General features: G+C 36.3%; 1 protein-coding gene across 2 annotated transcripts in view; it reads left to right on the top strand.

Annotated features, from left to right (window-relative positions):
- Window positions 1-7,943: 7,943 nt before the first annotated feature.
- LOC134795990 (facilitated trehalose transporter Tret1-like) overlaps window positions 7,944-26,662 on the top strand; it is a 33,769-nt gene continuing 15,050 nt past the window's right edge. Inside the window, exons 1-2 of one of the 2 annotated variants that reach the window (XM_063767888.1) lie at window positions 7,944-8,201; window positions 24,693-24,888. In XM_063767888.1, the coding sequence (XP_063623958.1) occupies window positions 8,182-8,201; window positions 24,693-24,888 (216 nt within the window). In that variant the 5' untranslated portion in view covers window positions 7,944-8,181. Of the gene's footprint in view, window positions 8,202-19,852; window positions 19,933-24,692; window positions 24,889-26,662 lie in introns of those variants that run through there. The other variant, XM_063767887.1, reaches the window with a different exon arrangement.

A 26,662-nucleotide genomic window follows, 5' to 3' on the forward strand; every position in this document is an offset into this window, starting at 1 on the left:
CGAATCCTGGTAAGGGTATTTATTTGTATGATGATACAGATATTTGTTCCTGAGTCATAGTTGTTTTCTATGTATTTAAGTATTTATATATTATATACAGGGTGAAATTTAATTCACTGGCCAAATTGAAACACCCGAAAGAACTCGAAAAAATATTAAACACGTGTTTTTTCTTTTAATACCGCTCAGTACATTTTTTTCGAAATAACTCATCATCAAGTTGTCCTAAAAACCTCGTACGTTATGGTGAACCGACAACTACCCACTACACCCGCTTCTCTCTTATCAGTTAAGGTCATTGACACCCCGCCCCTCCCGCTGTTTGCAATAGCGTCACCAATTATGAACCCTATTGCAGCGAGATAAGACGCTTACCTACATAAGTTGCTAATTTTTCCTTCATACTTTAACGGGCTTAGATCCGTCAAAATGCAAAGGCAACCCATTTTTAATCTAAAATATTATTTCTGACTAATGATTATTAACAAAACGTCCGTGGCTTAAAAACAATGAGTAAAAACTAGGTCAGGAATCTTTGCATTCAGGCGTATTAAAAAAATTGAATCATCTTATGTACTTACATTTGATTAAAAGTCGACGCAATTAACGAAAGTCCCACGAGATGGTACTCTTGGATTCAATCCTTGTCTGCGAAGGCGTGGAACTGATTCCATTTCGTATAATCTTTGTGCACCACGTAAACACTCACCACTTAATAAATAACACCGTACCATTTCCTAATATTCCCGGTTCGAAAACATTTTTTTAAACCTTAGTACGCGCGCGATTATTATTTTAAGGTTGGCGAGTGACTAATCATTTATGCTAACCGTTATGTTTACCGCTAGCGCGGAATGGTTTAGACTACCCTCGAAATTGATAAACCTGCCTACCATCGCCAACACTAACTAGGTGGACCCTATTGCAACGATTATAAGGTTTAGTGAAGGTCAGATAAGGGTTTTGCTGATGTTGTTGTTAAAACCTACTATTAGGTTTGTTTACATTTGTGGTAATAGGGTGACCACGACTCGTGGAAAGTATTTAAAAATTGAAAAATTAAAATTAAAAAAAAATGTACTCTTTTTTTTCGCTAAATAGATTCCTTAAGTGTAACCTAGTGCCTGGAATGAATATGGCCAGTGATTTAAATTTCACCCTGTATATCGTTGTCTCAGTACCCACAACACAAGCCTTCTTGAGCTTACCGTGGGGCTTAGTCAATTTGTGTAAAAAATAAATGTCCTATAAGTTTCGAGCACTTTCCAGCACTATGGGTAGACCGTCTACCCGTTATAGTTCATTATACGCGATATAATCGGTTTTCCTACATTATTTGATGTCCTTCACTTTGATAATCTACTTGCTCGGTACTAGACTCTACGACATAAAGTGAGGACTGAGTGTGATTGTATTGTATTGTATTTATTTATTGCAATTCACATGTACATTACAGGTCACATACGAGGGTCGCACTGAAAGATTCGGGAATGGGACACTTAGAAATAACATAATAGAAACAGGCATATAATTTATAAAAATGTAACTCTTTATAAAACTTTTAAGGTATATTCCATTTGGTTGTCATTTGTATTTAAGAATTACTGGCAATTTGAAAATTGTATGTCGAACATTATTTGAATTTTTGGCCAAGTGATTTTTCGGATCATATTTTTAAACGGTTTTCAATATGCCCTCAGCGAACAAATAAAAGTTACAATGGGCTTCTGTTATTTTTTTATGAACTAGAGTTCATCGTACGCTCGTTTGCAGTTAAAATTAAATATGAAAGTCACTTTCATTTTATACCATGGGTGATCTTAAAGAAGCATGTCATTCCAAAGCGACGTCAAAAATTTAAATCGCATTTGTGCTGTTAATTAAAAAGACTGCCAAAAAAGTTGCATATCGGCAGATTTCAACATTCCTAAAGATTCATATGACAACAGTAAAAAAATCTTTTATATATATATATATGTAAAAAAAACTTCAATTCCGTTGGCTACTCCACGAATTTCATACAAAACCACTAAGGCCCCAAAATCGCCATACAAAAAGGACTTTGGGATTATGAGCCGTGTGCATTACAGAATGATTACTTTCAAAAGAAAATTTATATGCGTGGTCAGTTTGAGTTTAAGTATGCATTAAAATAAAGATTGACTGTCTAGATGCGACAGTTTTCTCTATTCCCGACATTTTCAGTGCAACCCTCGTACACATGTACACATGTGGATTATAAAGTTCCTCGTGAATAACGTTGTTATTTTCCTTAACTTTTAGGTAGAGGTGCATTATATGGTAGTGATATGTACATAGGTGGGTAGGTTTATATATACCTACCTATGTATGTGATGTGATGTCATATCCGGTCTTACGTTAACTCCCATCCCCATCATGCTGCCCGGTGAGTCGGGTCCTACGGGATTAAATGAATAAAATAACCTTTAGTTGCGCTCAGGTAGTGGATTAAGTTACCAGGCACAAAGCACCTTGCACAATGCACCATATTCAATTGTCAGGTTGGGCTCAATCATTTCCTTTTAAATTTACTCGCATATGTAGAGTTATTATGGTGAATCCGAATCTTTCCGACAGCACAGTCTAAAGTGTCATTCATTCTATGGAACTTGCTAACTATGTAAACAAAAGTCAGTAGTAAATTCATATTTTTTGACACTTTCAATATGGCGGTTTATTTACATAGTTAGCAATTTCCATAGAATGACACTTTAAACAAATAGGTATACTTTATGCACTGAATACAGCATTTAAATAGAAATCTCTATATATGTCGTTTCCAAGCAAATAGTCCCAATTTTTCTATTGATATACGGACGCTTTGATTGGTTATTCGTATAAAGATACAAGCAAATCTCGTCCTTATGGCAAGCGACAAAGTGAGACTTATAATATAATATTAAGACGTTTTATAGGGGTTCAGAAACAAAAACGCAATACGAATATAATATCAATTCAATAACTATCTCCAATGCGAGCTAACGCTATCAAGATTGTAATTGTATTACGTCAAATTTATATTCGAGAATGAGGCCCCAGGGGCGTAGTCAGAAACAAAATATATCAAACCGGGCAAGTGCGAGTCGGACTCGCGCACGAAGGGTTCCGTACCATAATGCAAAAAAAAAAGAAAAAAAAGGAAACAAAAAACGGTCACCCATCCAAGTACTGACCACTCCCGACGTTGCTTAACTTTGGTCAAAAATCACGTTTGTTGTATGGGAGCCCCATTTAAATCTTTATTTTATTCTGTTTTTAGTATTTGTTGCTATAGCGGCAACAGAAATACATCATCTGTGAAAATTTCAACTATCACGGTTCGTGAGATACAGCCTGGTGACAGACGGACGGACGGACGGACGGACAGTGAAAGTCTTAGTAATAGGGTCCCGTTTTACCCTTTGGGTACGAAACCCTAAAAAATTGCTTTCAATGCCTCGTGAGAGCGAAGTCAGTGCGATTAAAACCATATTGCCAGTGAAATGTGTTTGCTATTTACATCGTAATCACTATTTTCAGTTTTTTTTTACATTTCTAACGTCTCTGATCTCGCTGAAGGACGCGATAAAAAACAGATTGAAACGAGCTTACATTATTCCGACTACAAATACCGCCCACGGACTAATATTCATCTGTTATGCTCAAATAAAAATGAAAAATAACATAATTAAAAGAAATTCTTCTTTTTACGTTTTAGTTTAAGCGCAGCTTATCCAAAGCGGGACGAAGGAAATATAATTGAGATTTAGTTGATATTACTTGTAAGTAATAAAATAATAAGTAAACTGAAAGCCTTTTTAGGGTTCCGTACCCAAAGGGTAAAACGGGACCCTATTACTAAGACTTCGCTGTCCGTCCGTCCGTCCGTCCGTCCGTCCGTCCGTCTGTCACCAGGCTGTATCTCACGAACCGTGATAGCTAGACAGTTGAAATTTTCACAGATGATGTATTTCTGTTGCCGCTATAACAACAAATACTAAAAAAACCGGACAAGTGCGAGTCGGACTCGCCCACCGAGGGTTCCGTACTTTTTAGTATTTGCTGTTATAGCGGCAACAGAAATACATCATCTGTGAAAATTTCAACTGCCTAGCTATCACGGTTCATGAGATACAGCCTGGTGACGGACGGACGGACGGACAGCGGAGTCTTAGTAATAGGGTCCCGTTTTTACCCTTTGGGTACGGAACCCTAAAAACAGAATAAAATAAAGATTTAAATGGGGCTCCCATACAACAAACGTGATTTTTGACCAAAGTTAAGCAACGTCGGGAGTGGTCAGTATTTGGATGGGTGACCGTTTTTGTTTTTTGCTTTTTTTTGTTTTTTTTTTTTTGCATTATGGTACGAAACCCTTCGTGCGCGAGTCCGACTCGCACTTGCCCGGTTTTTTCCTTAATTGTTTCTCGTGTCGAATATCTCACCCACTATTAATACATATATCAACGCAACCTGCCTATATTAAAAACGCAGGAATAACATCGACACCTTAGTAATTATATGTATGCTTAATATAATGTCTATGTATGTATGTATGTACTGTAGGTAAGTGCTAATAACTAAGAGGAACTTCCTAGTTCCTGACACCTATTCTAGACATGGATATCTAATCGTGGTCGTTTACTATGATTATGCTCAGGGTGGTTAAGTTTACAAGGTCCATCAGACACTACTCATGAAGCTTTCTTTAATAAAGTTAGACCAAGATAAATCTGCAATGATATTGATAGGACATGCAGTGCAAGTGCTATTTTAAACGCCAAACTTCTATGAAATTATGACGTGTAAATAACATTTACACTGTCTGTGATACCAAAATCGTTGCAGACTTATCTTGGTCTAACTCTAAAAGTATGCATTATGAATATATATTAGGAAGGAGCGAATTCTTAAAATTTGGAATATTGCAATGAAATATCTACTTAAAGTGCGTGATTTATTATTTAATTTTTGACAAAAAATAGGTACCTATTGAAAATATCTAGGTATACCTACATATTTTTAACCCTCTACCGCGCATAATAATAAACAAGTTTCTACATACAGTAGAGTCCGGTTATAACGACGCCCAAGGGACCGGTGATATGGTCGTACTAACCGGACGTCGTACTAAACGAACTGACAATTTTAATATTTTTTTTAAATCAAAATAATTACATCATTTTGTATTTATTAATACTTATGCAACAATCAAAGAAAAACAACATTTCCATTAAAATATTTATTTACACTTTTATATTACAACACTTTGTCTTAAATGCAGAGACTTGTGTGTTTAGTTAGACTTAGAAGAAGTCACACACACGCGTACTCACTCAATCATCCGCAAATTACTCGTAAAATAAAAAGGAATCTAATCAAGATGACAATCGTACATCGACAATCAAATATTAAATAAGTTTTTTGTCAAACATTTTAACCCAAACTCAATTTGGATGCGTTGTTTTATGACCAGTGATCGTACATTTTCCAGCATTTTTGGTGCAGCGGAGTGGTGTTAACGGAATTGGTATAAATAATTTCAACCCTAATTATTAATTAGCGTTAATTACGTTAATATTAACCTTAACTTACCATTTCAGATCTATACCAATTCCGTTAACACCACTCTGCTGCACCAAAAATGCTGGAAAATGTACGATGTCTGTTTATGACACAGTTCTTATGGCCACCTCCTGTGTCCAGCATCAGATCAGCTCGAAGTTACCAAAATATTGCATTGTCACCCAACTTACATACATAATTATGTACGTGAAGTTTAAGCTCAATTAAATATTGGGAATTGGGTTTTATTTAGTTTGCAAGATTACGTAAAGTCACATGGCTATTTCATCTTACTGCGTATAGGCAAAGGGGCGAGGGGGTTGGGTGCGCGGGACGGAGTAAGCTTCTTACCAACAATTTATTTGTAAAAAGCCGGGCAAGTCCGTGTCGGACTCGCGCACGAAGGGTTCCGTACCATAATGAAAAAAAAATTAAAAAAAAAACGGTCACCCATCCAAGTACTGACCACGCCCGACGTTGTTTAACTTTGGTCAAAAATCACGTTTGTTGTATGGGAGCCCCATTTAAATCTTTATTTTATTCTGTTTTTAGTATTTGTTGTTATAGCGGCAACAGAAATACATCATCTGTGAAAATTTCAACTGTCTAGCTATCACGGTTCGTGAGATACAGCCTGGTGACAGACAGACGGACGGACGGACGGACGGACAGCGAAGTCTTAGTAATAGGGTCCCGTTTTACCTTTTGGGTACGGAACCCTAAAAACTACGTCGCTCGTCGTTGTAACCGGACTTGACGGACGGATTTTGTGTAAATTTCGGTCGTTAAAAGAGGTTGGTCGTTATAAGCGGAGTCGTAATAAACGGTTGTACTTTCATAGTAGCTTGTACTAAAACCAACCAAGTGCCGGTACTTGCGTCGCTATAAGCGGTTGGTTGTTAATGTTGTTATATGCGAAGTCGTACTAACCGGACTCTACTGTATTTATAAAAATATTTTTCATTTTTTAATCATTGTTACATTTAACCCTGCCATGCAATAGAGTTCACTGAAAAATAACAAGCGAGCATAACATACAACATACATAATGTACCTATAGCATAAAAGTTACGTACATAATATACTTACAGGGAATGATATTTTGATAATATATAATAATATATATTGCAATTATTGCACAAGAACGAATCATGTTCATATTGCACACGAATTATGGTATGCTGGTTTTGTTTTTTAATAGGGATGTACCGACTAGTCGCCGACTAGTCGGGAAAGCCGACTATCCGGCCACATTTGTAGTCGGCGATTAGTCGGCGACTAGTCGGCAAAAATGGCCGATTAGTCGGCACTTTATTAGTGAAAGAAAAACAGAAAAAAAAAGAAATCAACTGTCAATATTTACCATATGTTTTATGTTTATTTTACTAAAATACCTATTCAGGGTGCATACGAAAACTTTTGTTCATATAATTGACCGTTTGATCGTTATCGTATGTTGGTGGGCTGGTGTTTTCCTCTACAGGTCGATCTCAACTGATTCTCGTGTAATTTCATAATCAAGTTCGATAGTTTTTTTTATTATTATTCAGTTTTTGTTTTTTTTTAATGGTGGAGACATGAGGAACTACTAATGTTATTGCAAAATTTAGAGACTTAGTCAGGGCACGTTGCTCGTAAAGACGCTGACCACAGGGGATAGGTTCTTAACTGGCGACTACGTACGGGAAATAGAGCCTTGGAAATACCTCCTACAAGCTGTACTGGCGGTCTGCTCAGGATCGCAAAATCAAAGAACTAAAGACAGAAATTGAACGAGGATTCTTGTGATAGGTCTTTGAACCTGTAGAGAACACCTTTTAGCCAAGCTAAATTATGATGAATAGCGCAACCAAAGGAGCAAAACTATTGTTTTTCACCTGAACTTATACGAAACTAATGATCTGGCCGACTAGCCGACTAGTCGGCCGACTAATCGGCCATTCGAGCGCCGATTAGTCGGCTAGTCGGCTAGTTGGCCAAATCAATAGTCGGTACATCACTATTTTTTAAACAGATGAGTCAATAAATTAAAATTGCAACAACAACGTACAAAGTGCAAATTTAAAATATACAGTTAACTGTTGACCCATAAGTTTATAAGTTTATCTTGACAGTTCAAGGTCAGCGTATTTCGCGGGCCCATTGATTAGCAATGGCCGTCAGGTGACGTCACATCAGCCGTGGTGCCCGAGTTATTTGTTGCTTGCCAATTTCAAGTGAATTGAATATTCAGAGAAGTCAATTTATCTGTGACCCCGAGATCCGTTACAGTTAAACGTAATCAGGGAGCGTATTATACTGGATTTGAATCGCCTACGCTTAGTTGACGATGGGAGTAACACCCCTAGACTCGCATCGCATCGACAGCCAGTATGCCAGTAAGCGTTTCATATTAGCCGCGACGGACGCGCCGCGACCCACCCGCCATATCGATCGCGTATAGCCAACAATCTCAGTGTAAATCGCGATAATATTGTTTTCGTCACTGGCAATACGCATGGTTTACACTTAAAAATGAAAAGCGGATACCTACTGAAAGTTGGTATTTGGTAAACAGTTTTCGGAACGCTTCTCAAAGTTGATGCCCTTTTTTACATTCCGTATTAGAACGCCGAAATGAAGGATAAAAAGCTCGGGTAAGTTGATTTGAATTGGGAAAAGTATGAAAGTAATTAACAATTCCTGAAGAATTGTGACATGTGTACATTTTTGAATGGAATTAAAATCTGTATACTGTTGAACTTGACACACTAAATTATTGCGTTAGACCGGCAGATTGTTTAAAAAACCAACTTCATACTGATCAAAGATCATCTGTCATCAACTCATCACACACGTGGGTACACGCAATGTCAAAGCCACTAGGTAGGTAGATGTTTCTTATTTGGTAAACAATTTGCTAATTCACAAGTAACCTAACGAGCATATTGCAGATGGATTTTTTTGTACAATCACATTTAAAAAAAATACCTTAACGAAATATCGGAGATTACACGATACTACAAATTAAGCTAAACATCAAATTTCATACATATTTAGTTGAAAGATAGTTATTTAAGAAATGAAATAAAGAACAAGAAACGATTGTTGAATTTAAAATAGGTACTTACTTTCACAATAGGCACACAATGCTAGTGCTTGCATAATACACTAGTTTAAGCCGGTGAAAAGAAAACATCTACCTAATCTTATTCTTGATTTGACGGCCTTTTAGCCTAATCGATACTGTTGATAGTGACCCTTTTTTTTTGACGGAGTGGGAATGCGTTTATGCACGGTGTGTGGGTCTCGCCGCTCCTTTCCCCTCTCCTGGCAAGAGAAGGGGAGAATTTGGCCCTACCCACTAAACCCACTCCGGCGTTTTAGCCTCTCTGCCGTTCGTGAGGGCACACTGGGATCGACTGGTATGACATTCCACCACGGCGCCCTCCGGATTGATAGTGACCCTGCCTACGAAACAGGAGGTCCTGGGTTCGAATCCTGGTAAGGGCATTTATTTGTGATTATCACAAATAGTATATGGTATACCAAACGTATTTATATATAACTACCTATGTATTATATAGTTATATACCTAGTTAGTTGTGGTTGGACTATAACATAAGTCAGTTAATATTTAAAATATAATTTAGAACTACAAAACATTTGCACGGGATAAAACGTTTATTAAGTATAGGTAATGAAAGAAGACAGTAGGATTTTATTTTTCAAAATCAATATACTCTAAAATGTAACCCTTTTACTCCTTTCCTTCCTATTGCCCACCTGCAATCTGAATTTGAAAATTTTCATTAATGTTTGAAAAGCATTATAAGAAATTTCTTTTATGTCCTTGCATTTATCTTAAATCGTCATCGTTGTCGTTGTTGCTGTTGTCGTCGGTGTCGTCGTTGTCGTCGGTAGTTGTCGTGGATTTATCTTTGTTAATTCCTCAATATGGAGCTTAAGATGGAAGTACGAGTATAGTTACTGACAAAAGTAACGTGTGATCCTCCACAGCCGGACCACCTCGCCTGATTGCGCTCGTTTTTAATGGCGAAATGTACCTCTAATGTACTTCATGTACCTCGTCGGAAATTGAACGTACCTCTGTAGTTTGGCAGATATATGCGTTTAAAAGGGGTCCGGCTGGGGAGTAAAATCTGCAGCCGGACCACGCCTGGATCCGATGATATCTGTTATTTTGAGATATAATTTAAATAACAGATGAATGTACCTGTTACGTACCTCTGAATAAATCGTTTTTTTATTTATAAAATGGTCTCATAAATGAATTTTCATACATTTCATTTTTTGAGTATACACGTAAGCGCCTGTCAAAAAATAATAGCAACATAGTAGAAAACAAATGTATTCAATTCGGGCAAGTCATCTAACGTGTCAACTAGATACAAATGTGGGTGGTTATAGGGAGTATTTAAAACCGACTCGAGTTGCGAATTACCTTTTCGCACGTGTATTGTACAACGTTTTACAGTCACAGTTGAAATTCTCAGAGATGTTGCCGCTATAACAACAAATACTAAAAAATAATAACATAAATATTTACGAGGGGCTCCCATACAACAAACGTGATTTATTTTGCCGTTTTGTGCGTAATATATACTTACATAAATATTAGGTATACGGACATTCTTATAGGGTCAAACAGATCACTGTGTTATGTCTTTCCTGTAGACATACACAAGAGTTAAGGGCTATAAAGGTTAATTTTCTTATTTAACCCTTATCCACGTGAAAAGGTCCTCCTTTTATTTACAGAACTATGATAAAATCATTGCTTACATGCCCACAAGCTGTTAACTATTGCCCACAGGAGAGAAAACTAGTGTGTTATCGCGAACAGTACACGTGGATAAGGGTTAAATAAGAAAATTAACCTTTATAGCCCTTAACTCTTGTGTATGTCTACAGGAAAGACATAACACAGTGATCTGTTTGACCCTATAGTAGACCAGCCAGCGAAAGAAAAGTTTTCTAGAAATCGATTTTCGCTCATGTCGTCCTGGATATGGGTGAATATGATATCGATGCATTCAGTGTAATGCCTTGAACCCAAATATATGAGATGACAAGCGCGCAAGTGGTGGGGATAGTTGCTGTGACGTCATAAATTCGGCATTACAAACTTTTTTTTATTTTCGTTTAAACATACCATGTGGGCTACCATATGAAGGGGCTTTGTGAGTAGATCACAAATATATAACATACTGTAAAATTTTCAATACTTGGTCTAAAAAAATATTTGAAAACGTTAAAAAATTTCACAATCCACAGTTGACTTCGAACTGCTATAAACTGAAAATGGCTGAATGGATTAGTCCAAAATACATACCAAGTGATTGTGAATTTCCTTTACATAATGTTAAAAAATAATTAACCAGATATATAACAACATAAGAAAAGTACATCAAGTTGAAAAAAAAAGTATAGGTTTCTGTTACATTACACTGCAACTATTATTAAAACAAACATAAAAACCCAATGTTGACATATGTTTTTGTTGTGGTCTTTTTCTAGCTTTCATTTGGTACCGATATTGCTATAGTAAGAAAAAAAAAACAAACCCCCCCTCCACTTTTTAATTTTTTTTAAATTTATTTACACAAAAGGTACATTCTCACAAACAAAATTTATAATATCGCCAAACTGTTACCAGTTTGCGGGCGTCATTTTCAAAATGTATATAGCCTGATTAGCCTGTGTATATATGTCTTTTTATTTGACAAGCCCTACACCCCAAACGGCTGGACGATTTTTGATATGGGAGGGGTGGTTGAATTCGTCAGAATTATGGTAGTCACACAGAAAAAAAAAGCCCGCAAATGAAAAATGGAGGGGGGGGGGGAGATTTTTGTTTTCTTACTGCAGCAATATGGGTACCAAATGAAAGCTAGTGAAAAGACCACTACAAAAGTATATTTCAACAGTCGGGTTGTTTTAAGGGGCTACTCCACGCCACTGACCTTCGATCTGAATCCCTTAGTTTTCTAATGTTTTTTGTAGCTTATTATATTAACGGCAACGGCTTTAAGCACTATCTATAGTATCCCATGTTTACTTCAAAGTTCATTGTCTTCGAGATATTTGGCAATTGGCATCAAAGTTGAAAAATTTTTGGCTAAAAAACTGGTTTCCTGGCCATAACTTTTTAAAATTTAATTAGTTTAAAATTAAAACCCTGGACACATTTTTCAGATCCTTCACTGCAAATTAGATACGAAAAAAGTGTTTTTTTAGACAATGTTTAGAAAATTCATAAAAAATAAAGTATTCATTTCTTTCAAAATCCGGTGGACAAGACCGGAGATAAAAGATTGAAAAACCGATAACCGTTTGTCTTGTAATTCTATCTGTAGTGCAAAAAAAGGAGATACGATTTCAAAACTTGTCAAAAATTGAAGAAAACCTCGGGTAGCCCCTTAATAATAGTTGCAGTTTAATGTAACGGTTAATTATACTTTTTTTCAACTTGATGTACTTACTTTTTTTATTTTTTGATATATCTGGTTAATCATTTTTTAACATTATGTAAAGGGTATTCACAGTCACTTGGTATGTATTTTGGACAAATCCATTCAGCCATTTTCAATTTATAGCAGTTCGAAGTCAACTGTGGATTGTGAAATTTTTGAACGTTTTCTAATAATTTGTTAGACCAAGTATTGAAAATGTTACAGTATGTTACATATTTGTGATCTACTCACAAAGCCCCTTCATTTGGTACCCCACATGGTATGTTTAAACGAAAACTAAAAAAAAGTTTATACTGCCAAAATTATGACGTCACAACAACTATCCCCACCACTTTCGCGCTTGTCATCTCATATATTTGGATTCAAGGCATTACACTGAATGTATCGATACCATATTCACCCATATCCTGGACGACATGAGAGAAAATCGATTTCTAGAAGACTTTTCTTTCGCTGGCTGGTCTACTATAAGAATGTCCGTAATATTCTATGTATGCATGTTTTATATATTATATGTGCGTAATATTTATGTATATATTACGCACAAAACGGCAAAATAAATCACGTTTGTTGTATGGGAGCCCCTCGTAAATATTTATTTTATTATTTTTTAGTATTTGTTGTTATAGCGGCAACATCTCTGAGAATTTCAACTGTGACTGTAAAACGTTGTACAATACACGTGCGAAAAGGTAATTCGCAACTCGTGTCGGTTTTAAATACTCCCTATAACCACCCACATTTGTATCTAGTTGACACGTTAGATGACTTGCCCGAATTGAATACATTTGTTTTCTACTATGTTGCTATTATTTTTTGACAGGCGCTTACGTATATACTCAAAAAATGAAATGTATGAAAATTCATTTATGAGACCATTTTTTAAATAAAAAAACGATTTATTCAGAGGTACGTAACAGGTACATTCATCTGTTATTTAAATTATATCTCAAAATAACAGATATCATCAGATCCAGGCGTGGTCCGGCTGCAGATTTTACTCCCCAGCCGGACCCCTTTTAAACGCATATATCTGCCAAACTACAGAGGTACGTTCAATTTCCAACGAGGTACATGAAGTACATTAGAGGTACATTTCGCCATTAAAAACTGAGCGCAATCAGGCGAGGTGGTCCGGCTGTGGAGGATCACACAAAAGTAACGTTTTCCACTAACTAAATCTTAACATATCACTTTGTTTTTGATGTCAATCGCTTTGGCATAATAATATATAACGCGCGAAATTCATATTTTCTATGGGACGATAACCCTTCGCGCCTACATTTTTTAAATTTGCCGCCTTTTTCTACTGACAAGATTCACATGGTCAACCATCTATATATTCTAGGTTTATTAGTTTCGCATTTTTTTTTTTGTTTTATTATAAAAGAAGTTTTTTTTTGTATTGCAAATTTTGAAAAAAGGAAAACCTATTTTCAATAAACCTAGTTTTTCATTGTGTCAATAACATACTAAAAAAGTATGGAGAATGGAAATTATTTAGAAGTGGAAAGACGTTTTCTCTTTTTGTATGGACGGTCACGTGCTAAACTTCTCTCTTAAAAGGCTGACAAACGTTTTAATTTTAAGATATCCCCGAGGAAAATCCACTGGGGACAAATCTGAGCTGTGGGGTGACCAGTTAAGGTTACCTTTTAGTGAAGTAAGATTACCAGCGATTTTATTACAAACTGCTGAAATAACGTCGTTGGAGGGGGTGGAAAGTTGCATCTTCTTGATACCAAGTAGCTTAATAGTTAGAGCACTTTTAGCAATGTAATCAGAAAAAAATGTGACATTTTTAGATACCGCACGAAATGGATTTGGTAATTTTCCGACAAAATATATGGTCGAATTGATTTCCTCCTTCAAGTCGATAAAAAAATTAAAAAACTACACGTCATAACCTTTTTATAACTGTGTCCAATGTCCCATGCAGAAAACAAAGCCTACATTAGATTCTTAATATTGATAAGATCGCAAAGTCAAGTTTCATATAGCTAGCAGTTACTTATTGCATAAGATTTTGTAATAGGTATAAAGTGCCAACTCAGGTGAAATAGCCACTTACCTACCTACAGCTGAATTGGTAACCATGACAAGACATTACCACGCCGATTATACTCACAGTGTGTCACCAGATAATAGTGTGAGTCTCACACTATTATCTGGTGTAATCAGTATTTGTGTTCACTACATTCAATATATTCTTAACTAGCTGTGCCCGCGGCTCCGCCCGCGTGGAATTCGGTCTGTGTCAGTAAGCGGCTAATTTCTAATCCTAATTTCTCTCCCTCCCCTGGAGGCGGAACTTGAAGTAAAGTTGACAGATGGATATGCTAGAGGATTGTAGTCCAGATAATAGTTATTTGTACAACAAGAGATCAAAGTTTGATATTTCTTCGAGTGCTTATTTTGAGTCCCGTGCAAGCGAAAGATTCTATAATAGATTCACTCGCTACGCTCGTGAATCTAATTTAGAATCTTGAGCGTAGTAAGGGAATCAAAAGCGCACGAGATGTAAATAATAGGGATGTACCGACTAGTCGCCGACTAGTCGGGAAAGCCGACTATCCGGCCACATTTGTAGTCGGCGATTAGTCGACGACTAGTCGGCAAAAATGGCCGATTAGTCGGCACATTATTAGTGAAAGAAAAACAGAAAAACAGTAAATATTTACCATATGTTTTATATTTATTTTACTAAAATACCTATTCAGGGTGCTTACGAAAACTTTTGTTCATATAATTGACCGTTTGATCGTTATCGTATGTTGGTGGGCTGGTTTTTTCCTCTACAGGTCGATCTCAACTGATTCTTGTGTAATTTCATGTGCAAATTCAATAGTTCATTTTTTTTATTATTATTCAGTTTTTGGTTTTTTTAATGGTGGAGCCATGAGGAACTATTAAATTAATGTTATTGCAAAATGGGGCACGTTGCTCATAAAGACGCTGACCCCAGGGGCTATAGGTTCTTAACTGGCGACTTTGTACGGGAAATAGAGGCTTGGAAATACCTCCTACAATTCCTACATGCTATACTGACGGTCTGCTCAGGAACGCAAAATAAACGAACCTAAAACAGAAATTCAACGAGGATTCTTGTGATAGGTCTTTGAACCTGTAGAGAACACCTTTTAGCCAAGCTAAATTATGATGAATAGCGCAACCAAAGGAGCATAACTATTGTTTTTCACCTGAACTTATACGAAACTAATGATCTGGCCGACTAGCCGACTAGTCGGCCGACTAATCGGCCATTCGAGCGCAGATTAGTCGGCTAGTCGGCTAGTCGGCCAAATCAATAGTCGGTACATCACTAGTAAATAACTTTGATCTCGTGTAGTACACAAAGTTTTTCACCCGAGCAGGGAGAACATACTTAGGGGCTGTCCATAAATTACGTCATCGTTTTTTGACGATTTTTGACAACATACTCTGACACTTCAATCGACAAATTTTTTTTTGTAAAAAAAACTTTGTATGATACGGTCCGAACTGCGGATACGTACTATTTGTCAACTATAGTAGAAATTCTTAAAAGTAAAATAATAAATTTTGCGTAATCGATAATCTGTGTATTCTTTGAGTTCATTATTTTAATTGTACAATAAAATACCTAAAATATAGTGTTTTTATCAGTTTTTATCAAATCTTTAACTTTATTTTTATTAATTAATTATTAAGAATTCATACTCGTTTGTGGTTTGGAACTATACGTTCTGAAGTTTTTCGGGGGTCTATTATAAAACGTCAATATATCGTTGAATGTCGTTTGAACTTTTTTTGTCTGATTCTTTTTACTAAGTGTGAAAGGGACAGAGATAATAGAACCCAAGTATTTCGAACTTGTATTAGACCCCGCATGTTGGAATGACATTTGACTATAAAGGTCAATTGAATGTCATTTTGTCTCACTCAGTGAGCAAAATCGCATTTTGCTCACTGTTTTTAAGAAGCAAAGTACCCTTGTTCGAGCTGCTGGAGTGAAAAATATTTTACAGTTACTACTAAAGAAAACTACACTAAAAAATCAATAGTTTTTTTCGCCCTTATTAAAATTTTACACGTGATTTAAACGACCGAGTAGTAGGTGTACCTATATCGGACGATACAGTAAAAGCGAAGCGGCCTGCCTGGCTAGAGCGCCACTCACCGTGGTCTTCTTCAGACTCCTGAGGAAGACCACGTGCCCCTTGTAACCTCAATGCGTTGCGAGACTTTCGCGAATGATTCGATTTTTTTCGGGAAGGCATGGAAATGCGTATAAAATGCGAGTCCCAAATCGTTTGACTCCGCAAACGACCAGTGCCGGATTAAGATATTTTGATGCCCTAAGCATTTCTAGACCATGGTGCCCGTCTCCCTAGGGTCATCAAGATTACATTGAATTTTTTTGGTAAATTGACGTTCATTGCCGCTGCTGAGAATGGATGTCAGTAACATTATTTTATCACGAAAATTGACAGTGCCGCAGCAGTAACGTTGCAACAGAGTACCTAATGCTGCTGCAGTCGCCACCCGAAAGTTATCTTTATCATATCGTAGAAGGTTATAGAAAACGCGAGCGAATCGAGCGCGAAAATTTTTCGATATAAAAAACTCAATTTGATAGACAGTTGTACATTTTTACTTTTAGTATGGAAATCAGTCACATCATTTTATCACGAAAATTGACAGTGCTGCAGCAATACATTTTCAACAGAGTAATGCTGCTGCAGTCGCCACCCGAATGTCACTTTTATCATACCTTAGAAAGTTATTGAAAACGCGAGCGAAGCGAGCGCGAAAATTTTTCGATATAATAACCACGCTTTGATAGACAGTTGTACATTTTTATTTTTAGTCCCATCCAGGCGTTAATCCAGGATTTCATACAGAGAAGGGATGGGACAGTTTTTTATCAGCCTAGCTTCACATAGGGCTCGATATTTAAGGGTCTTTTTTTGCCTACGGTTTTGGTGCCCCCTAGACGTGGTGCCCTAAGCAAGTACTTATTTTGCTTAAAAGGGTTAATCCGGCACTGCAAATGACAGAGGTCAATGTTTTTTTTTTCAAAGTACCCACCTTCGTGGCCGGCGATACGTATGAATATGGATTTGATATGGATGCGATATAATTACGATTAGGTATATTCATGACGGAGAAAATTAATAATTTTAAATAATTATGCAATTATACGCGTGTTGATATGTGTGTTTATTTTACCACTACGTAACCATGTAAACACATTTTTAGTTTTCTTGATTACTTAATGTTTACTCAGTTCCCCAAAAGACGGCACTGTGCAATGAGTCATGACTAGGGCTTGCAATTCGAATATTCGAATTTGTCGAATATTCGGCCTGTTTTGATATTCGAATATTCGGCCGCTCAGGTTTCGAATATTCGAATATTTTTTATTACTATAAAAATCTATTTAATCCGCTGCAGTTACAGTTTCTGTGTGTTTTCCGGGTATTTACAGTGAATGAGTAATGGTAGGTACCCAAATACGAAGGAAATAATATTTTTACTGTATTCCTCTCGATAGACTTCGTGAATACACTGAAACCTAACTCAATTTGAAAGGAAACGAAATCAAATAGTATGTTATTTTTACGGTGCATAAGTTTTAAGTTAAAGGGTCATTCTGTTTATTAAGACTAAACCTTGCCCGCACTTATCGCAATTCTCAAATTTGATCATACCAAACCTGCCCAACTAGGTAATCTAACTATGGGGCTATTCATAAATTACGTCATTTCAAATTAGGGGGGGGGGGGTCTGGACATCGGATGACGGTAGCATGAAGTAGGAGGAAATGGGGTCATTTGAAGCATGATTTTTGGATGATTATAGGGGGGGGGGGGTCCAAAATCGTCAAAAATCGATGACGTAATTTATGGACAGCCCCTATGCACCTTTAGCTGACGAATAATCCAGTAGTCAACTAACTTTTTCCCTTAAATATTCCAATATTATATAATTAAGCTGACCATTAATTAAGGCCTCTGAGTGACTACAAAGTTAATTTAAATCAGAAAATAATTACCTACTAAAAAAAATATCTTACATACCTAGGTTTGGTTTAGATGATTAAAGTTATATTATTTCACTCAACGGCGCATTTATAATAAAAGTTTTATCTAGAAATATTGAATACGTCTTATTTTGGCGTTTTACTTGTTTTTATAAATGTGGACATCTCATAGTAGGATGATAAAATCTAGTCAATTAAGTGGATTTCTGCAAAATATCATTAGTTTTAGCAATATGTGAAATAAGCTTTTGAATAAAACGATAATAAACCGATTTCTCGTTCTTTTTCTTATTTTTTATAATATTCGAATAATTATTCGAATATTCGAATATGTCGTCAGAAAAAGTCGAATATTCGAATACCTGAAAGTTTCGAATATTTGCAAGCCCTAGTCATGACAACACGTATTTAATTAAGCGCCATCTGTTAGTTTACTAGGGTACTCTGTAGTGGTAGCACATATTTGAAAAAAGTTTGCCCCTCTTTCCTAAGTAGCGCCATAAGATTCAGGGGCAAACTTAAGTCAATCGAGTGTTGTGGCTACCCCCCCTTTTAGGGGTTAAATTTTTATAGCCTATAACCTGGCCGGGGATGTTCTTGACAGATTAGTAAAGTTTGCATCAAAATCCGTTCAGCCGTTTTCACGTGATGCGCGTTCAAATAAACAGACAAACAGATAAACAGACAAAAAATCTAAAAACTGTTGGAACGTGTTCTGTTATCGATTCTAAGTATCCCCAGCCAACTTTTTTTCGAATATCTTCCATGTACAGACTTTCGACCCTCTTCAGCTTTATTATATGTATATAAATTTGATTATTTGATTACAATTCCATATTATACTTTAGTACATAATTTTGATTAAATAAGTTGTAACAAAAACTCCTACCTATTTAACGGCTCTATACGTACCCACTGAAATCGCTGACTGTGGTATAAAATAAACGTATTTGTATTGATTTATATGTGACGTTATCTATAAAAAGGGACCTTATTTTCGATGGCGCTTACGCCATTATTAACGATACTCCGATATTAGAAATACAATGCCGCGCGATGCTGTGCGGAGTAAGCGCCATCGATAATAAGATCCCTTTTCATATATAATACCCCATATAAGAAGTTACCTATAGAAAGGATAGTTCTTATTTTAAGGTTTAAAGAATTTACACCGAAATAAGGAATTGATGTTTAACAACGTCTAGCAATGTTAAGTCCTTAACCAGAATTTAAATATGAAAAAATTGAGTTCGAATGTTTCATTCCAGGAACAAATACTAGCAAGTAGCAAGAATAAAAAAAAAACCCTAAAAGGTTGATTTGCAATGTTTAAAGCACACATTGTTACTTCGGTAAAATTTGAAAAGGTAGGTATAGTGGATGAATTTCGGTTAGCTTTACAGTTACGATTTGCATACAATCAACAATAGGTAAGCCGCGCAGTCGAATTCAAATATAACCATCATCTGATTATTATACCTTAGAAAATTTAAAAAGAGATACCTATTTTTCATAAACTAGGATCTGCTATTTTATTTGCTCTCTAAGTGGCCTTTTCTATGAACTTTATGTATATATAACATGCGGTATTGCGTCTACATAATTACAATATTTACAATGTTACACACTTACATAATTATCAAGTTTAGTGTCGAGTAATCAATCAAAGCAGGGCCGTGGGGTTAACTGACTCGCACCAATATGCAGTCAATACGCGGGAGTGCCAGGACATTGTATTGTGCTAGGACAATATACTCCTTTAATATAATATTGTAAATAATCTTTTATATCTTGAACAATGGTTTTATCATGTTGTGGATTCTCTGTATACTTTCGGAGCCGGCTTCAGATTGTTAGGCATCAGAGGTAAGTAAAAGGGCCACGTACCTAACAACTTATCTCAATACCTAGTCTGTGATAATGAGCACTGACTTCCTAAGTTTAACTTGTTCGTTTGCTTCTTATAACAACAACCGAACCGATCGTTGAACTTTAACCCGACTACGGGATTTTGGCTAAAAAAAACCCTCATTCAATGTCGGTTAAAAACATAGTTTAGGTATGTAACTCACATAATAAAAACATTTACCAAAAATAGACTCAGTAGTATTGACGCTCCGTCGGAACACACCAACATAAACATGCCTACATTTTGACAATACATACGTGCTAAATGCTAAAAATATATTATATTACTTAATACATATATTTATATCACAAATGTATTTTCCTTGTAAGCCTCCGGTACTTAATCGGGCTTAAAATTAAAAGCCTAGGCTAGGCAAATAAGTAGCGTTGGTAATTTTTTGCACCGTTCTGCGAATCGTGACCAGACTTGACCAGAGTAACGAGGAAAATAGCTATCGCAAATGTGTGAACGCAGAAAAAAAGGATTTCTCGTCTCGCAGCTCTCACGCTTATGTACCTACCTACCTACCTAATTGCGGGCTATGACTTTTGTCACAAATATTATATGGCAATTAGTTAGGTAGGTACATATAAATAGCTAGAAATACATAATTTTAGTATACATTCGTTCCCTTGCCTTCTAAACTACTCGTCAGGGCTCGGAACCGGTTCTTTTGTAAAACCCGAAATAGACCATTTTTAATTATTTTATGCTCTTTACGTAGGACTGAATCATGTATTTAGTTACAACTTCGTAGCATTAGAGTGTCCCAGTAAAAATTAAATTATAAATCAAAGAACGTAATAATACCGGTATTTTTTGTATTAAGGAAAATACCGGTTCCGAGCCTTGCTACTCGTACCAGAAGAATTATATGAAGTACCTGGTCTATTTAATACGAGTAGGTGTAGAGACCTACAGCTTACCCAAGTCATTTATAAAACTCAACATTATTTTGTTGAAAAGTTTATACCTACGATGTATTAGAATTAGAAAATCAATCAAAATGAAAAATACCTAAAGAAAAGTCGTTTATTCCATAAAGTAGACATACATCATACACAGGACAAGAAGAAAAGACGCAAAGCAGGAAGGCAAGAGGATAGATACCTATAAGGTAGGCCATCTCCCAATAAGTACTGTCTCTTTTCTCGTTGGCCACATCCTACAAACAAAGTATAAATATTATAATTCTGTAGCACGAAAATCTGTAAACATTCATCTTCGGCATCCAACGTTTTCCGTCTAAAAATGGCCAGTTATTGACGATTTTGCGTGAGTACCTACTTACACCCTGTTTACACAATTTAAACTTATTTTGACTAACTACTGATAAAATAACTTAGATTAGAAGATAATATTTTTTATCGCGGCATTGCACAACTTTGCGTAACCTAAGGTCAGCCAACTCACGGTCGAGATTCAAGTTGACATCGGTGGCCTGTTTTTAACTGGCCACCAAAAAATGTAAATTCGCAATTTAGCTGGCTTAGGTATTCTATTTCTGTCACTTGTTGAACGGTTAAGAAAAAAACCGAACAAGTACGAGTCGGACTCGCCCACCGAGGAGGGTTCCGTACTTTTTAGTATTTGTTAACACTACAGTATTGGCAACAGACATAATGATGTATTTGTGAAAACTATCAAGATTCATGAGACAGACAGCCTGGTGACAGACATTAATCTACCATTATTTGATGTGGCTTTCTATGTAGAGTCCGTGCGGAAAGAATCGTGGAATGTATACTACATACATTCCACGACTCTTCTCTTTCCGAACAGACTCTATGTGCTCTCGCATAGTACCTATCACGGTCCGATAGAAATTGGTTACTTATTTTATAACCCAACAGTTAATAAAAGCGACCAAGTGCAAGTCGGACTCGCCCATGAAGGGTTCCGTAGCAGCAAGTAACATAATAAAACTGCGGTTTACGATTTATGACGCATTAAAAAAAACTACTTACTAGATCTCGTTCAAACCAATTTTCGGTGGAAGTTTGCATGGTAATGTACATCATATATTTTTTTTAGTTTTATCATTCTCTTATTTTAGAAGTTACAGGAGGGAGGGGGGCACACATTTTACCACTTTGGAATTGTCTCTCGCGCGAACTATTCAGTTTAGAAAAAAATATATTAGAAACCTCAATATCATTTTTGAAGACCTATCCATAGATACCCCACACGTATGGGTTTGATGAAAAAAAAATGTTTGATTTTCAGTTCTAAGTATGGGGAACCCCCAAAAATTATTGTTTTTTTTTCTATTTTTGTGTGAAAATCTTAATGCGGTTCACAGAATACATCTACTTACCAAGTTTCAACAGTATAGTTCTTATAGTTTCGGAAAAAAGTGGCTGTGACATACGGACGGACAGACAGACAGACAGACATGACGAATCCATAAGGGTTCCGTTTTTTGCCATTTGGCTACGGAACCCTAATAAAAAGGAAGGGGAAGTTAAAGAAAAGTCAAAGTACGCTGTCAAAAAATGTACAAATTTAATGTTAAAATCTGCTTAATGACTGTGAGTTTATACTAAGTATGAAATAATGAAAAAATGTTTATGAAATTTATAGGTTCCTTCTACTAGGTAGATTCCTACTCGGCATGTATGTTTTCTTACATAATACACCTATCAGTATATACAGGCCTACAGGGTGATTCAGGAGACGTGAGCAGGACTAATCCTGCACACTCAGTAACTGATAATTGATCGATCACCGTCGTATTTAGGTGAAACAACCACACTTTTTCCTATTTTTTAACTTTTTGGTGAGGGCGAATTTAATCCTCTACAATCATAGTCACCCTACAAGACCTAATTAATAAGCATAAAACCTCTTTAACTTTTTGATTACGAAGAAAATAAACTGTCAAACTTGGTGAGATACGAGTTTTCAAAAGTAACCAGACCACGATGACAGTGATGACATTCAATTTGACACAGAATATCGGTAGTTTAGTATTCTAATTTTAGGGTGACCATGCATGTCGTAAATAAATTAATAACTTTTTTTTTAAACACGACTAGAAAATTAACGTTAACCTCACTAATACTGATACGAAAGTGTTGCTTATAATTTACGAAATGCGCAGTATTAGTCCTGCTCACGTCTCCTGAATCACCCTGTATATTTACCAAAAAAACCGGCCAAGTGCGAGTCGGACTCGCGTTTCACATTACACAATTTTTAACAACTAATGTATTTTTTTATGTGAAACGTGAGTGAAATGTCTTTAAAAACCCGTAGGGGTCGGATCAAAAACTAAGTAATTTTTAAGGCCTACTCACGCTTGACTGTACAGTTTTTCCTGTCATCTATAGGTAAAGACCTATTTTTTTTTTCAAAATTTTGGACAGAAATTTCGGAGGTAAATGGGGGGGTGGTAATTTTTTGGCTATTTTCTTAAATAACTTCTGAACTATTAATTTTAAAATTACAAAAAAAAATAGATTTTAAAATGAGCTCTATCATTTAATATGTAACACGATATAGTTAGAAAAACTTTATATTTATTTCCCATTTACCCCACAAAAGTGGCCGCCATGTTTAAAATTCATTTGTTTACGTTACATGTCCGTCTTCGGGTCACAAACTTACATATGTGTACCAAATTTCAACTTAATTGGCCCAGTACTTTTGGAGAAAATGGGATGTGACAGACGGACAGACATACAGACGCACGAGTGATAAGGGTTCCGTTATTCCTTTTGAGGTACGGAACCCAAAAAAGCACAATATATTAAGTATAATACAATCTAACGTACCAGACTACGAAAGCATTTACTTTCTAAAGTAAACAATAAAATAATGCGTTCGGTATATTTAGACCATAACGTTACCAACTGCCAAGATACGTAGGTACCTATAGATATTTATTATTAGTCTATGTATGCCAAATTGAAATGTGGTGAAATCTGCCAAACTATTCTACGTCTAAATAATTAGATAACTATGTAGGTCTTCTTAATTAGGTACCTACATACATACTTATTGCGTACCAACATAAAAAAACCTGCATTCGCAGTGACGTCATTTGCGTATCGGTTAATTAATTTCACTCCAGCAGCCACGGTGAAGAATATATGTACAGTCAGTAATACTACCACGGGTTGCTCAAAAATATGAACTGAGTGTTTTTGCATAGGTATAATAACTACCTAACTAATACGTATATAAAAGTGCATGTTCAGTCAACACATGGCAATAAACTTATAAGTAGCAGACTTACGAGTACCTTAGATACTTTATAGTTTATGTAAATTCACCGACCTTTTTTTAGGGTTCCGTACCCAAAGGGTAAAACGGGACCCTATTACTAAGACTCCGCTGTCCGTCCGTCCGTCTGTCTGTCACCAGGCTGTATCTCACGAACCGTGATAGGTAGACAGTTGAAATTTTCACAGATGATGTATATCTTTCTGTTGCCGCTATAACAACAAATACTAAAAAGTACGGAACACTTCTCCGGTTTTTTTACCTACTCTTTGTGTTTATTCGCCAATTTCGTTCATAATGCGACGACCATTTCCAGACATTAATATGCGTGGCGATAACAAGGTCCCAAAGGCTTACTAAATAATTAAAAAAATGGCGTCACGAAACGTTTCTCGGTATTTTTGTGAATTTGTTTTTTTAATAAGTATCCATCCTTCCAGAGCTTGAGTACGAATAATGTAGATACTTACTTAATTATATTTTTTTACAGCGATGGCGCTCACGAGGCAATGCTCGGCGCCGGCAAGAAGCCAAAAATCACTAAGACCAAAGAAACCCAGGAGGCGGAGAAATCTGAAGAGTACGAGGCTCTGCAGAGCTTCCTGCGCAGCATCAGCTCGACCGCCACCCTCCCGCCATATGTTAAGGGGGAGACGTTCTCCTCGTATCGAGGAGTCTTTAACCAGGTGAGTGTTGATTTGTTTCTTTTTAATATCAGCACGCATGAGCATAACTTGAACATAGGTACCTACCCAACCTATTACCCAGTCCAATTTAGTTAATCCTGTACCCGCCCTCGTCTGTAGGCTCGGCGACATTGCCTAAAGTGAATTAATTGGATTGTTTTATGCTTTCGTTGTACAATTTATTACGATTAATGGTTGCAATGAATGTAGGTACCTAGGGTAGGTACATTCTTAGTACTTCATTAGTTAAGTCACTAACATTTCATATAGTAGGCAAACCGGTTCTTTTCTCCATGAACTGAATTAGAATGACTCCAGTGTCAGAAAATTACCTACGCATAAAACTGTTGGTCTGCAATAAACAATTTTTTTTTTTATAAAACTATTACTCACGAAATAAATCCTAAAACCGATTGAAGGTCAGAAAAGCTTTCAAAGGGGAAATCTTGTCATCTGTGACCCGTGATCCGTGATGACAAGATTTTTAATGGTTCTAGTTAATTTGCCCTAACCTAATATCATTTCAAACCTATTTAACACATGCTAAATAGAAAAATATGACGAGAGGAAAAAAGCAAAGCTAAGCCATTAGAAAACCTATAAACTTCCGTCACGTTTTTATTGCTCGCATAAGTCGCATTAATCAAACAATGGTCCGCGGCCATTTTCTCGGAGAGCTATTAAAAAAATAATTAGTACTTTAATAGGATATAACTTTTTCTCAGTGTCCATTCTAAAACCTAAAACACAGGGTGTTTTTTCAACCCATAGCCTTACGAGTAAAATACTCTGTGAAATTAATAAAATGGACCAACCGCGCAATTGCCTGCCCCATCCCATGGAAACCATCTGACCAGCTGAAATTTATAGGTAAGTACAATGAGTTTGGACAGTTATGGTGGAATAGTACGATGAATTTTACCGACAAAGAACCCCGTACCCATTTTTTTCGCAACCATTTATAAATGTACCCCTTTAAAGTTTTATGGCGCCAAACACGAGCCAAGTAAATTATTAACCATTATCTGTCTAAATATCGGTCGCAATAAAAGAGGAATAGAGAATTCATTCAGTAGGATAAGATAGTTCTTATAGTTGGTTGGAGGATGCAATCTAGTTAATTGGGATCAAGTAGTGTTTGCCAATTGAGACGACATGAGACGGCAATTTTTAACCGACTTCAATTTCATAGAAGGAGGAGGTTCTGTATTCGGTTGTGGCTATGTTTTTTTTTTTATGTATGTTCACCGATTACTCCGAGACCCGTGGGTCGATTTGAGTAATTTTTTTTTTGTTCGAAAGAAGGTACTTCCAAGGTGGTCCCACATTAATCTGGTTCTGTTCTGATGATGGGATCCATGAGGAATTGAGGGAACTCCTCAATTTTTCAAAGCACATGTATGGTGATTTGGGTGTTTTCTTAAGCAACTCGAGCATTTTCTCTCGAAAAGCACCAATTTGATGAAGTGGACCTGATGATGATGATTGTTGATGATAATAATGATGATTTTATAAATGTACATTACTCCGAAACCCGTGGTCCGATTTGAGTAATTCTTTTTTCGTTTGAACGAAGTTACCTCTAAGGTGTTCCCATAACATTGTTGGTTCTAATCTGATGACGGAATTCATAAGGAAATGAGGGAACTCCTCAATTTTTAAAGGCACGAGTATGGCGACATCGTTGTTTTCTATAGTAACTTAAGCATTTCCCCCCGAAAATCACCAATTTGATGAAGTACAACTGTAGCCCTACCAAGAGTTTGACACTACT

The sequence above is a fragment of the Cydia splendana genome, chromosome 13 (genome assembly GCF_910591565.1).
Source record: "Cydia splendana chromosome 13, ilCydSple1.2, whole genome shotgun sequence".
In the NCBI taxonomy this organism is placed as follows: Eukaryota; Metazoa; Arthropoda; class Insecta; order Lepidoptera; family Tortricidae; genus Cydia; species Cydia splendana.